The sequence below is a fragment of the Cervus canadensis genome, chromosome 16, assembly GCF_019320065.1.
Source record: "Cervus canadensis isolate Bull #8, Minnesota chromosome 16, ASM1932006v1, whole genome shotgun sequence".
In the NCBI taxonomy this organism is placed as follows: domain Eukaryota; kingdom Metazoa; phylum Chordata; class Mammalia; order Artiodactyla; family Cervidae; genus Cervus; species Cervus canadensis.
Window position 1 is genome coordinate 54,955,260 of NC_057401.1, and position 15,107 is coordinate 54,970,366.

General features: G+C 47.5%; 1 protein-coding gene across 1 annotated transcript in view; it reads left to right on the forward strand.

The window, feature by feature from the left end:
• The window catches only part of ANKH (ANKH inorganic pyrophosphate transport regulator), a 160,868-nt gene that overhangs the window by 111,375 nt on the left and 34,386 nt on the right, over positions 1-15,107 (forward strand). The window contains exons 5-8 of the mRNA XM_043489077.1: positions 4,502-4,672; positions 6,875-7,009; positions 10,254-10,346; positions 13,592-13,687. Of these exons, the coding sequence (XP_043345012.1) occupies positions 4,502-4,672; positions 6,875-7,009; positions 10,254-10,346; positions 13,592-13,687 (495 nt within the window). The remainder of the gene's footprint in view (positions 1-4,501; positions 4,673-6,874; positions 7,010-10,253; positions 10,347-13,591; positions 13,688-15,107) is intronic.

Sequence of the window (15,107 nt, forward strand, 5' to 3'; positions counted from 1 at the left end):
CATGAACCAATTCAACATAATTAAGATTTATACAATTTTCACACAGCAGTAGGATACAAATTATATACAAGTTCCCATAGACTATAAACTAGGAGACATTGGAACATATCCAGGGACATAAAACAAGGTGCAAAAATTCTATGGTCTAAAGATATTGAAATCACATAGAGTTCTAGGCAAAGTCCCTTGAAATACCACCTTGGCATAGATAGGAAGGGAGTGATCACCAGTGATAACATGAAAACAGCTTGTAATGCCTTGAGTTTCAGTGCCAACTCCTGTTTAAAAAGTAATTTTTAGTAAACTAATTAATTTCATATCATAATACCAAAAAAAAGCTCTTGGTTTGGTTCCAACATGATATAGTTTTCTGTGTCACCATTATTTAATAATCATATGCTTTGTATTTATTCATGATCACCTGGACTTTCTTAGCTTGCTTAGTATCAAGTAAAATTTTGGTGGGGGGGCTGGGGTTGTTGGGCCTCGCTGGGACCCCCAGTCCTTTCCCCTATCTGCTGTCATCAGCCCTGGCCTTCTGAAGTCAGCTCAGACCCCAGAGATGGGATCCCAGGATACCAGTCGAGTAATGTGGTTGCACTACTTAAGTCCCCTTGTCTCCTGCCTTTCCATCTCAGCCTTCTGGCAAGATCCCAAAGATCCCAGTCATGAACCACGCAGTGGTGTGCACGTTGCACCACTTGTACCCAGGTAGCAAGTGCTCCTGCAAAAAGTTTCACAGTGGGACAAACTGATTGCAGTATAAATTCACAATCTCATCACTCCCCTCAGCTGACTCTAGTGACCATGTCCGAGGGTCCCCACCCACCTCACTGTCCCCAGAAGATGACCTCACTGCCCACTACACTGAGGACCTCAAACCCACCTGCCTGCTTTCAGACCCTGGCATCACCCCTGCTCCCCCCATTACAGGAAAGGTCATGTCCCTCCTTGGTGCCACGCCCCTTCTTCCTCCAGCGCCTGGGAGCCTGTCCTGTCCTGCTTTCTGGGGAACCTTATTCATCAGTTATCAGTGATTCCTTCTCTCTCCCCTGGATCATTTCTCTTGACGTGGAAACATGCTCAGACTTCTGCCATCTTAAAACAACCACAACCACAGCATCAGCAACAAGCTTTTTCTGGTTCCTATGTACCTCTGTAGCTACAATTCTATTTTTTCACAGTCAAACCTTTCAGAAAGGTGGTTTCCACTCAGGGTCTCCATTTCTTCCCTTCTCTTTCCTTCTTTTACCTACTGCAGACTGACTTCCACTCCCATCAGCTCACCCACACAGGTCTCACTAATGACCTGCCTGCCGCTGAATCCAGTGCAACAGTTTCCATTGACTTGGTGGATGTCTCAGTAACTCTTCATTCTGTTGACTGCGCCCTCCTCCATGAAACACGCCTTCCCACTGGCTCTCACACCAACATATCCTGGTTTTTCTTCTACTTCTGACAGCCCAGATCATCAACTGATGTGTAAATACTGAAGTTCCTCAAGACCCATGTCTCCTCACTGTGTATTCTATTCATGAAGAATCTGATGGGTGCCCCGCAATTATACCATCTGTAACATGACTGATATTCACCAAATAAATGTCTGCAGCCAAGCCCTCTGCTCTGGGCTCTAGACAAGGCATCTGAATGTCTCTATATTTCCATTCAGATCCTTCATAGGCATGGTAAGCCTCAATTCATAATCTTCATGATCTTGATGACTGCATTTTTGAATGAATCTCTGCCCCTACCATCTGCTCAGAAACCCGGGAGCCACCCTAGCAGCATCCCTCTTCATTCCCATCTGTCTAAAACATTTAATCCTAGATGCTTCCTTGTCAGCCCTCTCCTCCCCATCTCTGCTGCTCTGTTCTGAGAGGTCAGCCCTCCCACCCGGATCCTTAGAGATGCCTCCTGTGCCCAGGCCTGCCCCTCTGCTCTGGGTCTCCTCCCTCCTTTCCCACTGGGGCCACAGTAATCGATTCTCAGTGACATTCTGGCCACCTCACCCCCTCCTCAAACCTGCTCTCAGATTGCCTCCTGGTGTTCCTGAGATAAAAAGCCAGTATCCTGATCACAGGCTGAGAGGGGCTGAAAATCCACCAGCCCTGCTTCCTCCCCAGCCCAACCACTCTCCTCTGTCCCCTCGCTCTCTGTCCTCCAGGGCCCGGTCCTCCCTTCCAGACTGGATGCGGCCGAGCCCCTCCCCCTGGGAATTCCCCCAGGGAATGCCCTGGCCTCTGCTCTCCCCACCCACCACCGGCTCCCGCCACCCACTGCCAGCCAGCTGCCTGGGCTCTGAGTCTCCGCTCAGATGCACCCCCCCGGGGCGACCCCCTTCACTCCACAGCCTCCTCCCCACTACCAGCACCGCTGCCCTCTTCCCTTCATGGGCCTTGTCAGGGGTTGACCACGACTCCTGTCTTCCCCGTAAGGTTGTCTGCTCCAGGAGAACAGGGTCTGGGACTACCTTATCCATCACTGAATCCCCAGCCCAGAGCAGGCTCTCCCTGGGAAAATCCTCACTACTGAGTCTGTAGGTTCCGCTCTCAAAATAACCTGATACAGTTTTGATGGCTGTATCAGATTCAAAAATCTTAATTCTGGATTGAAAATCAAAAGGGCCAGGTATTGTTTTAAATATAACTGACCCAACCCACGGTGAAGATGTAAGATGTACAGTAAGTGTTGGACCACATGGCATCAAGCTATTAACAACACGAGGGAGGCTGACAAAACCATCACTCTGGCTTTGGACTGGTCCAGGCCGAATGTCTCCTGCCTCCCTCTGTCCCACTCTAGCCCACTCTGCTCCTCCTTCTGGTCCTCTGCATACCTCCCCCTCCCTTTTCCTTCACGTCCAGATCCCCTTCCTTGGTTCTGCTCATCTGGCCGTCCTGACGGCGCCACCAGGAGCCTTCCTGGACTTGGCAGAGGAGGGGGTCGTCTTCACATATTCATTTTCCCTCCAACATGTTCTCAATCTCTAAACACTGTCATCTTCATTAACACCATAGGTTTGTGTATGTCAAATGTGAAGCCTGCTGCAGACATACTAGTTTCTGATTAGTTAGAGAAACAAATGGGCATCTTGGCCACATCGCAAAACTCAATCTTCTGTTCCAAACACAATGGGACCTTAACAAGGCTTTGCTCAGCTGGTCTTTGCCACGCTTCAGTTAATACGGAACATTTGTTCCCCCGGGAAGCAGCAGGCATGGAGACAGTCACAGGCATCTTTCCTTACATCAGTGGGCTCCACTGTATCCTCAGTGAGCGTGAACGTGAGTGTGTGATCGGGAGCGTGAATGGACACTCACGTCATCCGTGCTCCGGGCAGCCACGTCCTGTCCAGGCGGCCGGGTCACAGCTCTGTCGTCTGCATTCCCCTGAGGACATCTCTGACTGGTTCTGTCGCATTCAGTGGTTTAAGAACAACAGCCCCAGCACACATGTCAGTTTGTGAGATAAGCTGACCACCTCTAACGTCTGATACTTTTCTTTCCTTCCAAAGTTCCTCTGGATTGCTCTGTTCCCCGTAGCAATTGAATGCACTCATTTGACGAATCATGCTCATTCTCCAGCTTCTTTTTTAACGTTCTGTCACCGGTCGTTTCTTGAGAATGCAGTGATCAGAATACGCCTCCTTTGGTCAGGCCCACTTAGCGGAGGTATATTTCACAAGCCTGTTCTTCCATGGATGATTGGCCGAGAAGGCTGATGTAGCTCAGATACTCTCTCCCCTCCCCTATTTTCCTACCTCTGCACCCACTATTCCTCAGGGATTTTCCCAAGATGGGACTCCCAGGACTCTGCCCAGAGGCTGGACTGATTCCCTCATTTCCAAAGGATGAGAGGTTAAATAGTTTGATAAATTTGCTTTAGATCCTGTACCATTCAATAGAGATTGACACTTTACTGTTATTTCAATCCCTGCTGACTTTGTCTTTTTTTGACCTATGCCACTTTTGTAAGTCAATATCTTCAATTTTGATTGTCTGGTTTTATATTAATAAATACTAGCGGCTTTCGCAGCATGTTTAGTGGAATCCACGTAGTAAATGTAAATGGCTGTTTTTCTGTGTCCCATCATTGGTCACTATTCTGTCCTTTGTGGAAGGTCACTTAGGTCCTCAGGCGTGGATTACATGTGTACCTGGAGAGGGAAAAACTCTTCTGCATCGTTTAGGGTCTGGGAAACCAAAGCTTCTGGGTAGTCTTTAGCAATAACCTTAACCAGATATGCAGTTGCCTTAGAAAAAATACTTAGTGGTGAACATAACAGAGTGACCGTGTGTTCTTCCAGTGCTTCCCAGACACCTGACCCTGGATTCTCCAAGAGAAGCATTGCGCGGTAGCCCCAGGTCCTGCTGTCCTCACCTCCAGCGTCAAGGCTTTTGCTCAGAGATCCATCTCAGTTCTGGGTGCAAGAGGTTGGGCTGGGCTTCTGTTAATTGGTTCCGTCGCCTCCCTGATGACTGTCTGTTTCCCCACCTCTCAGGTCGTTTTTGTAGCCATTCTGCTTCACAGTCACCTGGAATGCAGGGAGCCGCTGCTCATCCCCATCCTGTCCTTGTACATGGGCGCTCTTGTGCGCTGCACCACGCTCTGTCTGGGCTACTACAAAAACATCCACGACATCATCCCGGACAGGAGCGGGCCGGAGCTGGGGGTAGGTGCCTAGACCCTGAGGACAGCCTGTCTGTGCACCCGCGGGGACACAGTTTGATCCTACCCCTGTGACCCGACACATCAGCCTAACAGGCACGTGCTCTGGGGCGTCCTATCCCAAGGTCAGGTGCTCAGGTCCACAGGGAGAAAGAGCTGGAGAGCTGAGGAACTCTGGAGATGTGAGAGAGACCCTAGAGGCCACTCTCCAGCCCTCTTCTCTCCGTACCAGAAGACTGAGTCACGGTGAGTCATGTCAGGCCCAGGAGGAAACACGATGTGGATGGTTCTTCTTACTCTGTGGTCAGAAGGAAGCCACTCTGTGATCAACAAAGATTTCAGGAGCCCTGGTACCGTTGAACTCACATTTGTTTAATTTCACAGCAGGGATCCAGGCTGTGTCTGGGCTTTCTGTACTGGCTAAACACACTCATTCAGGCACCTTCTACGGAGAGAGTTGGGGAGGGTTTAGGTGACACAGGAAATTTTAAATATGGTCTGTGGCCTCAGTCAGCTTTATGTCCCATTTGGCTTAGTCACCAACACAGGAACAATATTCAGACAAGACAGCACGGAGCCCACAGTAGGAATACAAGAGTTTCCCTCTGAGACTGAGAGAAGGAAGAGACGGATGTGGTCTCAGAAGCCCTCCTTATGGAGGCAGAGATTGGCCTGTGCGTCCAAAAGTGAATATGGTACAAGCAACGTATAATCTTACCCAGGTGACCAAAGCGTTCTTTTCATCACCGGTGTAAACAGTATCTAATTTATATGTATGCTAATCTTCTCTACCCTCTGGTATCAATTGGGTTGGTATCTATCCAGCTATAATTCAAATAAATATGACTTTATATATAAACATAAATAGACCACTCTATCCCTGGGTCGGGAAAATCGCCTGGAGGAGGGCATGGCAACCCACTCCAGTATTCTTGCCTGGAGAATCCCATGGACAAGAAGAGCCCGGCAGGCTACAGTCCATGGGATCACAAGACTCAGACATGACTGAAGCCACTTAGCATGCAAAGTGGTATGTATATATGTACATGAATGTGTGTGTATGTGTATATATACATGTATATGTATATATAGAGCTTCTCTGGTGGTTCAGACAATAAAGAATCTGCCTGCAATGCAGGAGACCCAGGTTCGATTCCTGGGTCAGGAAGATCCTCTAGAGAAGGGAATAGCTACTCACTCCAGTATTCTTGCCTGGGAAATCTCAGGGACAGAGGAGCCTAGCAAGCTATAGTCTGTGGGGTTGCAAAGACTCAGACATGACTGAATGACTAGCAATTTCAATTTATATATAAATTGAGTACATTACCACACTCTAACCCTGATCCCACCTTTGACCACATGTTACTTTTGTCATGTCAAAACAGTCCTTGTACTGAGCACTCACCTTGATCTGAAGTCAGGCCATCAATAATAGATTGAGATATTTCCATCATGAGGGCCACCACATCAGATTGGTCTTGATGGCAGCAATCCATCTTAACATTCAGCTGCCAGCAAAAGGAAATAAAGTGACTGAGATGGCTCCAGGATACAACACTTACCTTTGTGAAGAATCAAAACCAAAATCACTTGATAAAAGCCAGGTGTTAAAGACAGTGCCTGTCTTTGCTGTGGAATTGTTAATAAATAGCCTTCTCTTTACTATGCTTTTATTTTGCTTATGCTTCTGAACATTTACATGACTTCTGTCAGAACCTTGAGATTAGGAACCTCTGTCATAGACTTATAGAGTGCCTAAATAATTAGGCACATTCTTGACCACACTGATTCCAAAATAAATTACAATAATGTTTTATTTCTGTGAGTTACCTCTTACTAACATGGCTTCTAGCCAGTCAGTTTTATGATGTAAACAAGAACTTTTCCAACCTGTTTCTCAGGCTGTGAAGCTGGGTTCTGCTTGGGTTAGTATTGCCCTGTTTAGACAATAGTGGTTTGAATCCATCAAGCTTAAAGGTGTGTTTTGATTTCATGGGAGCTTGCCAGTTGTCTAAGTTCAATTCTAATAAGACAGTACAATTTATTTTAATTCAACTTGGCTTGTCTACAGAGGCTTTTCCTACATTATTTTTAAGTATAGTGAATTGACTCATGGTTGACATCAAAAGAAAAGGCTTTGATTCTGAATTATTTTTTTCTGTTCTTCTCGAGTTCAGCGAACTTTTATCCCATTTTGTTGATACAGGGAGATGCAACAATAAGAAAGATGCTGAGTTTCTGGTGGCCTCTGGCGCTCATCTTGGCCACACAGAGAATCAGTAGGCCCATTGTGAACCTCTTTGTTTCCCGGGACCTCGGTGGCAGTTCTGCAGCTACGGAGGTAAGGCACCTTCTGGGAACATGGGTGCCCAAAGTCACCGTGTAACAAATGGGGGCGGGGAGGTGGCTGACAAATTTGTTTCCAGTTCCTCCTGAGAGCTAAGAAATTCTGTGATACTAAGTTCTGTGATACCTTCACACAAGGAAGCATTGATCTCCATCCGTGACTTAGAATCATGTGATTTTGTTTTTTTATGAGTATGGAAACAGTGACAGACTTTATTTTCTTGGACTCCAAAATCACTGTGGACGGTGACTGCAGCCATGAAATTAAAAGACGCTTGCTCCTTGGAAGAAAAGCTAGACAAACCTAGACAGCGTAATAAAAAGCAGATACATCACTTTGCCAACACACGTCTGTATAATCAAAGCTATGGTTTTTCCAGTAGTTGTATATGGATGTGAGAGTTGGACCATACAGAAGGCTGATCACCAAAGAATTGATGCTTTCAAACTGTGGTGTTGGAGAAGACTCATGAGAGTCCCTTGGACTGCAAGAAGATCCAGCCAGTCCATCCTAAAGGAGATCGGTCCTGAATATTCATTGGAAGGATTGATGCTGAAGCTCCAAATACTTTGGCCACCTGATACAAAGAGCCGACTCATGGGAAAAGATCCTGATGCTGGGAAAGATTGAGGGTGGGAGGAGAAGGGGACGACACAGGATGAGATGAGTTTGAGCAAATGCCTGGGAGATAGTGAAGGACCGGAAAGCCTGGTGTGCTGCAGTCCATGGAGTCGCAAAAAGTAGGACGCGTCTAAGCGACTGAACGAGTGTAATGAGTATGGAAGAAGATATCTTATTTGTCCTTCTCTTTTACCACATGAAAAAAACCTAGGTAAGGACACAAAAGTAGCAAGAAGCTGGACTGTGTTAGAATCCAGGTTTTCTTTCTCCCATTAGTGGCCTCTCCATTTTCCCATGGAGTCAGCATGGAGCCTCTTCACTGTGGTCACAGAGGACGATGGGACCGGCCGTGCGCAGAAGTACCCAGAAGGCGAGGGCTGATGCCTCTGTGTTCTGACCCACCTCCCCTCACCTGTCCTTGCTCCGCCTCCTGCATGTACCACCCAGCCTACTGTGGCTTCACGCACTCTTCGGCAACCTGCCCTCCTTCAAAGGAGGGTCTCCTCTATTTACTCACAACTCAAGAAATTGATCTGGAAACTGGCAGCTGCTCCAGGGAGAGAGTCGGAGCATTTTTTATTTATTTTCCGTCATGCCAGTATGGTATGAACAAATAGAAAGACTTCATTTGTTTGCTCATCTGCTGCCTTCTGGGGAATTAATTCTGGCTCTGGGACTGCTGATCCTTCAGGAAGGCCAGTGGCCGCTCCCGAAGGCCTCCTGTTTACACAACTGCCCTTGAATGCGCTTTCAGCACGTCTCCAGGCCGGGGTCTCTTGCCAGGTTCCATGTCCTGGGAAGCAGCTCATGTTGGCCTGGAAAGAGAAGTACATAAATCACAAGCTGAATGCTTTCTCTTGCCTCTGTGGGTTCCTGGATTTTGTTTTCTTGACTCAACAAATGTCCTCTGGGGTGGCTTCTGTAACATGGCAGCTTTTTTACCTAATACTTTTGTTTTAGCTGCCCTGTAAAAAGTATGGGACCACCCCCTCCACCAATCACCTGTGTGCTAGAATTCCATCTTCCCCTAAAACAAAACAAAACAAACAAAAAAAAAAACTAAGACAATTTGTATGTTAGAATCATTTCTAAATGGACTTCAGTGCATAGAGACAGACCTCAGCATAGGGGAACAGAATTGACATGAATTAATCGTCTGCTTCTGATGGTGTTGGCACTTGCATACATCTCATTGACTCCCAACACCCCTGTGCTGTGGTTGTTGTTAGTCTCACGGTTTTGCTGGAGGAACAGAGAGGGGGCCTGAGAGGGTTTATGCTTCTCTTCACACACACCTGGGAAGTGATGGAGTGACGCTGGAATCCAGATCTGCCTGATTCCACCACCTGCTCCTCAGAGCAGTGTCTTCACCGGCTGGAGACCTACCTCATTCACACTCCTGGCATCGAAATGAAGGGTGACTGCAACCATGAAATTAAAAGATGCTTGCTCCCTGGAGGAAAAGCTATGACAAGCCTAGAAAGCGCAGTAAAAAGTAGAGACATCTCTTTGCCAGCTAAGGTCCGTATAGTCAAAGCTGTGGTTTTTCCAGTAGTCATGTACGGACAGGAGAATGGGTCCATAAAGAAGGCTGAGCACTGAAGAATTGATGCTTTCAAAATGTGCTGCTGGAGAAGACGCTTGAGAGTCCTTTGGACAGCAAGGAGATCAAACCAGCCCATCCTAAAGGAAGTCAACCCTGAATATTCATTGGAAGGACTGATGCTGAAGCTGAAGCTCCAATCCTTTGGCCACCTGATGCGAAGAGTTGACTCATTGGAAAGCATCCTGATGCCGGGAAAGACTGAAGACGCTGGGGAGGAGAAGGGGATGACAGAGGATGAGATGGTTGGATGGCATCACTGACTCGATGGACATGAATTTGAGCAAGCTCCAGGAGATGGTGAAGGACAGGGAAGCTTGGCGTGCTGCAGTCCATGGGGTCACAAAGAGTGGAACACGACTTAGACTGAACAACAGCAACAAAGAAATGAAACTCTCATATTCCTGGAAGAACCTGCTTGGCTTCCTGTGAGAAGTATTCGTTTTCTCAAGTTAAACATCAGAGTTGGGCTCTCCTAGGCTGAACAGACTGGAAGGGAGTTGAGTTGGGTGGCGAGTACCATAAAGCCACCAACAGGTGCACACCGTCAGCTTCCCTGAAGGATGGCGTGGAGGCAGAGAGGTGGTCCCTGAGTGCCGAGTGTTCAGAGAGCAAGGGTGGAGCTCAGAATGGCATTTGGAGACTCAAGAATCGGGCTAGACAAGAGGGTTCCGTTTGGCTCTGTGAGAACCTGGCGGACCAGGGTTGAAATCTTGGCTTTTCAATCAGCGATCGGGACCTAGATAAACGTATCTAAACAAGATGCATCCTCCCTCCTAGTCTCAGGTGCACACTCTGGACCTGCTCAGCCCGCTCCCCAGGATACAGGGGACCTCTGCCCCTTCCTTCTGCTCCAGGGCCGTCGCAAGGCTGGCCATGCTGTCACCCGGGATGGAATGACCTGTCAGGGGGCTGTAGCTGAGACGGCTCGCGCTGCCACGTGGCAGGCGGCAGGCAGAGGCTGGAGATGCTCTCTGCGGATGCCTTGCTAACTGCCGGCTCTTCCTCTTGCAGGCTGTGGCAATTCTGACGGCCACATACCCCGTGGGTCACATGCCATATGGCTGGTTGACAGAAATCCGTGCTGTCTACCCTGCTTTTGACAAGGTGAGAACCCCATGCGGCGCGGTTTCCGAAACACTCTCTTTAAAATTAGCGTTTGAGAGACAGCGATCTCCGGTGATGGACACCTCGGTGTCTCTCAGCCTCACCTCCCTCTGCAGGGTTGATGTAGCATTGGGGCTGGCGGAGGTAATTGTGGAACACGTCCCTCCGGAAATCACAGAGGTGAATTGATGCTTGCCTTGATGCAGCTCCCAGGACGTGTCTCCAAACCGGTCCTCACTTCTAGGTTACTCCTGTTGAGAAATTATTTGCAAAAGGGAAATGATACTCTCAAAAAAATTAATATGTAGTTTTCGTTTCTGTGGTTTGTTGCTTTTTGTTTGTTTATTTTTACTGACCTCATAGCTGATGTGAAGGTACAGCTTGAGTTCATAAGCTTATGGCTTTCTTTCGAGGGGGTACATGCACACCCTGGGTGCAGGCTAGTTCAGTTCAGTTCAGTCGCTCAGTCAAGTCCGACTCTCTGTGACCCCATGAACTGCAGCACACCAGGCTTCCCTGTTCATCACCAATCCCGGAGTTTACTCAGACTCATGACCATTGAGTCAGTGATACCATCCAACCCTCTCATCCTCTGTCATCCCCTTCTCCTCCCACCTTCAATCTTTCCCAGCATCAGGGTCTTTTCCAATGAGTCAGCTCTTCGCATCAGGTGGCCACAGTATTGGAGTTTCAGCTTCAGCATCAGTCCTTCCAATGAATATTCAGGACGGGGATGAACTTATTCCAGCTGAAAGCTTCTGCTGACGTTGCAGGGAGGCAATAAGTCTTCAGACATGTAACCTGAGACCGTGTCAAGACTGACCTGCAGGTCATTTGAGAAATGCCTATTTCATTCAAGTGTAATTATTTGAACCTGTAAACGTTCAACCTAAAACAAATAAGTAGAAAAAGAGACCCCGCCCCCCAAAGATTGTATGCAATGTTTTAAAATGGAAAAATAGGGAAAAAGCAAACAGCCTGCCCCTTGTACTCTTAATAGCAACTGTTTGAATTTCTGTAGAACTAGCTCAGAGTCACTACTGACATCATTTTAATCTGATCCCGAAAGAGCCCTGAGAGGTGACGCTGTTCACCAGCGTCCCCCGCAGATTACCTGCCTCTCTCCCCCCACCCATAACCAGTCACCTGTGAGTAGCAGCTCCCCTCCAGGCAAGTCAGGGATCGCCCCCACAGAGCCGCACATGAGAGAGGGAGGCTCTCGTTCAGAACTCTTTACGAGGCTGGAACTTCCCCAGTAAACAATGAGTTGGACGCTCCACCACTTGCCAACATTCACTTGGAGCATCAGGATGCAGAGCGTGTCCCAAAAATTGCCTTTGATTCCTGCTTCCCAAACCCAAGAGTGGATCAGAAGGTCTGAGCCACGTGCAGCAGAGAGCTATGTTGGACTGGGTTTAAGTCAATTTATGGAGACAAATCAGTATTTTCATGTCAAGAAACATGTATATAGAAGTAAGTCCTTGAAAACCAAAATGGATATAAGTCTTATTGCTAAATGTTTAGCTCTTGGAGAATAAGACTATATAATAAAATCCAATAGCAGGGTTCTACATGTGTTCTGAACCTCCTGGCTGTGATCGTCTCATCTGAAATCGGTTCTGGCTACCTTGAAATGATTAAACTTAACAATGCAGCCCTATACAATTTCGCTAAGAGCAGCCAAGAAAAACATTGTTTTATTCACGATTACAGAGGTTAGATGCTATGAAAAAAATCCCTTTAAGGAGCATCTCTTGAGCCTGATGCTGGAGGAAATCAGGATACTTATGAAACCTCCCCATTGTCACCACGCATTCCACCGCACCACTCCGGCCATTCCCATGAATGCTGTCTATTCACCCAGATCTTAGACACCTCTGTGTGGACTTCCGGAATTTGCTGCATTGACAGTTGAAAATCCTTAGCCTGCTTGTGGGTTCCAGACTTAGAGATTTAACATTTCTTGCATAACTTCTGATGTTTCTAGCTAAACAGGGAGATGGGAGAGTTTTCCACTCTTTCACATTTTCTCTAGTGTTCGGTTATCATCTGCAAAAGAGTGTATCTCTGCGAAAAAGCCCACGGGGCAAGCAAGACGAGACACTGATGCTGAGCTAATGATACGTGCCGGTTTACTCCAACCATATTGGCAAACATATTTGCTGTCTTAAAAATCAAAGCACATTGAGGGAGCTGGGGCCTGTGGCTGTCACCACGGGGAGATTGAGGGGGGGCATGTACATTTGGAGGTGGGACCCCTTCTCACCCAGCCCACCAGGGGACCACCCTTGCAGATCCCTGGGGGAGAGGAGATGAAGAGATGTCCCACGTGCTGTGATGGGCACTGTGCCAGCATGGCAGTCTGTTTTCCAGGAAAAGCAGGTGTGCTGGAGTGAAGAAAATGGAAACCCCGCCAGAGGTTTGCACGGGCGGCATAAAGGAGAAGGGCTTCCAGAGTCTGTCTCAGCCTCTGATGGGAAGCAAACATCAAGTGGGACCTGTAACACGTCCACTTGTACATCTGTCATTAGGCTGACATGGGAGCCAGGGGCTTGTTGTTTGTTTCCATGAGTCAACTCTGGGGCTCACTGGATACATAACGAGGTGGGCGTTGTTTTTTCTCAGCTTCTGTTCACAGTCGAGGACCAGACACTTGACCCTCAATCAAGGGTTTTGATTGAGTGGCAGGTACACTTAGCAATGACGCTGAGATGGCATCAGCCAGCCTCAGGTATGTGTCAGTGAAATGTGCTCACATTTCAATTTAACAAGGACTGTTGGAGCATCTTCTTTACTTAAGAGAGATGGTGCTGAGTTGCAGGAGCTAAAGAGATGGATGAAACACCCAGTCCTTTATCCCAGGGGGCAAATGTGCCCCTCACAGGAGTCTTGACATGTGACCCCGATACAGGCTCAGTTGCCATCCCTGCCTGCCTGCAGAGCCCAGGGTGGTCAGACACTGCAGGAAAGGATAGAGCCCTGAATTAGGTGGGTGGGCACCCAGCGCCCTGGAGAGGGGACTGACCCCAGAGACACTGCTGGGCAGTTCAGTCCGGAACTCCTTCTGGTTAGGAGTCCAGAAGCCTGACAGCTGTCTCGAGAGAGACGTCCAGTGGCAGCGGTCTTCCAAGCTGTCCCTTGACATCTATGCTTCAGATGCGTCAAATCAAACAGAAACGAGATGTTCGGTAAGAAGCGTGAGTGGTCAGCCCACGATAACCTGGAGCCTTTTCTTGCCCCCCCAGAATAACCCCAGCAATAAACTGGTGAGCACAAGCAACACGGTCACAGCAGCCCACATCAAGAAGTTCACGTTCGTCTGCATGGCCTTGTCGCTGACGGTAAGGACAGACCCACCCCCGGCCCCCGCCTCTGTGTCTGTTTTTAGAAAAGAGGAAATTGCCATTTCAAAGGGAGAAGTCTTGTATTCCATAGTGCAGTGCTGTGTTAGATAAGGTGACAACCTCTCCTAGATATTTTCATCCCAAAATACAAACAACTGTTAATCAAGGATGGCGTTGAGTCTACACTTCACCCAGTGGCTCAGATAGTAAAGAACCTGCCCGCAAGACAGGAGACCTGGGTTCGATCCCTGGTTTGGGAAGATCCCCTGGAGAAAGGAAATGGCCATCCACTCCAGTGTTCTTGCCTGGAGAATTCCTTGGGCAGAGGAGCCTGGCAGGCTACAGTCCATGGGGTCGGAAAGTGTCAGGCACGACTAAGCAACTTTCGCTTTCATCGAGTCTAAGAATAGAGGGCCAACTTCTGGCATTTCTGTAAGGGGCTTCTTACATGCTGAAGGAAGGCAGGCTTTGCCTTTCTCAATGATATTCTGTCTTACTGAATAATTTCCAGCCTATCTTTAAACACCCAGAGTCAACTGTATCTTTTCCAAATTTAATTGGTATGATTTGTTTCACTGGTAAAAGTTCCCTTCTTTTTATGTTTACGCTGCTGTATCCTTCCTATGGAGCCATCATTCACGATATACTTACCAGGCACCTACAGGATCCAAAACCCTGTGCCGTCTTCAAGGATCGAGGTGTGAACAAGAGTGGCTAGCGCCTCCTCATTGGCAGGGCCTGTCGGTGACGCTGCACAGCCTTAAATGAGCAGTTCACACCCTTTATCAACCTACCTGGGCAGTGCGGATGTAGGAGATATCTTCAAAACACACGGGAAAAAAATTCCAACATGCTCTATAATCCAAAGCACACAGTATATGACTTAAGATTGCTTATAACATTCGTCAACAGTAGCAAGAAAATAATAATGACATTTATAAACAACTTCACATCGTAGACTGTGCTCTGTGAGTTCTAAAGATGGAGATGAGTAGAGGCTAAAAAGAAATAGGGATCTTTTGAACTCAGTTCCTTGTTTGTTGTGGTGACTACATGTTTAAGTCCTGTAGAAATTCTCCATTTTTACAGCTTAATGGAAAAAAACATAACAGAAATAGCTGAGTGTGTGCAATTCCCATCATAAATGACTGATACCGAGGACATAAGACAATAAGAGGTTTGGGGACAAGTGATGAGAGGTACTTTGTGAGCGTTGTCACTGGCCATTATCACAAGAACCACTTAGCTAGATGAGCCCTAAGAGGGGTCCCTTAAAATCAAGTCTGACACACATTTTAAACCTTGCTTGGATTTTTTTTTTTCAAAACCCATAGCTTAATATTTGATCCTTTGACCCAACACCTGAATAAACTCCTCAAGGACAACACAAGGTCTATAGCCCATCACCTAAGACCTC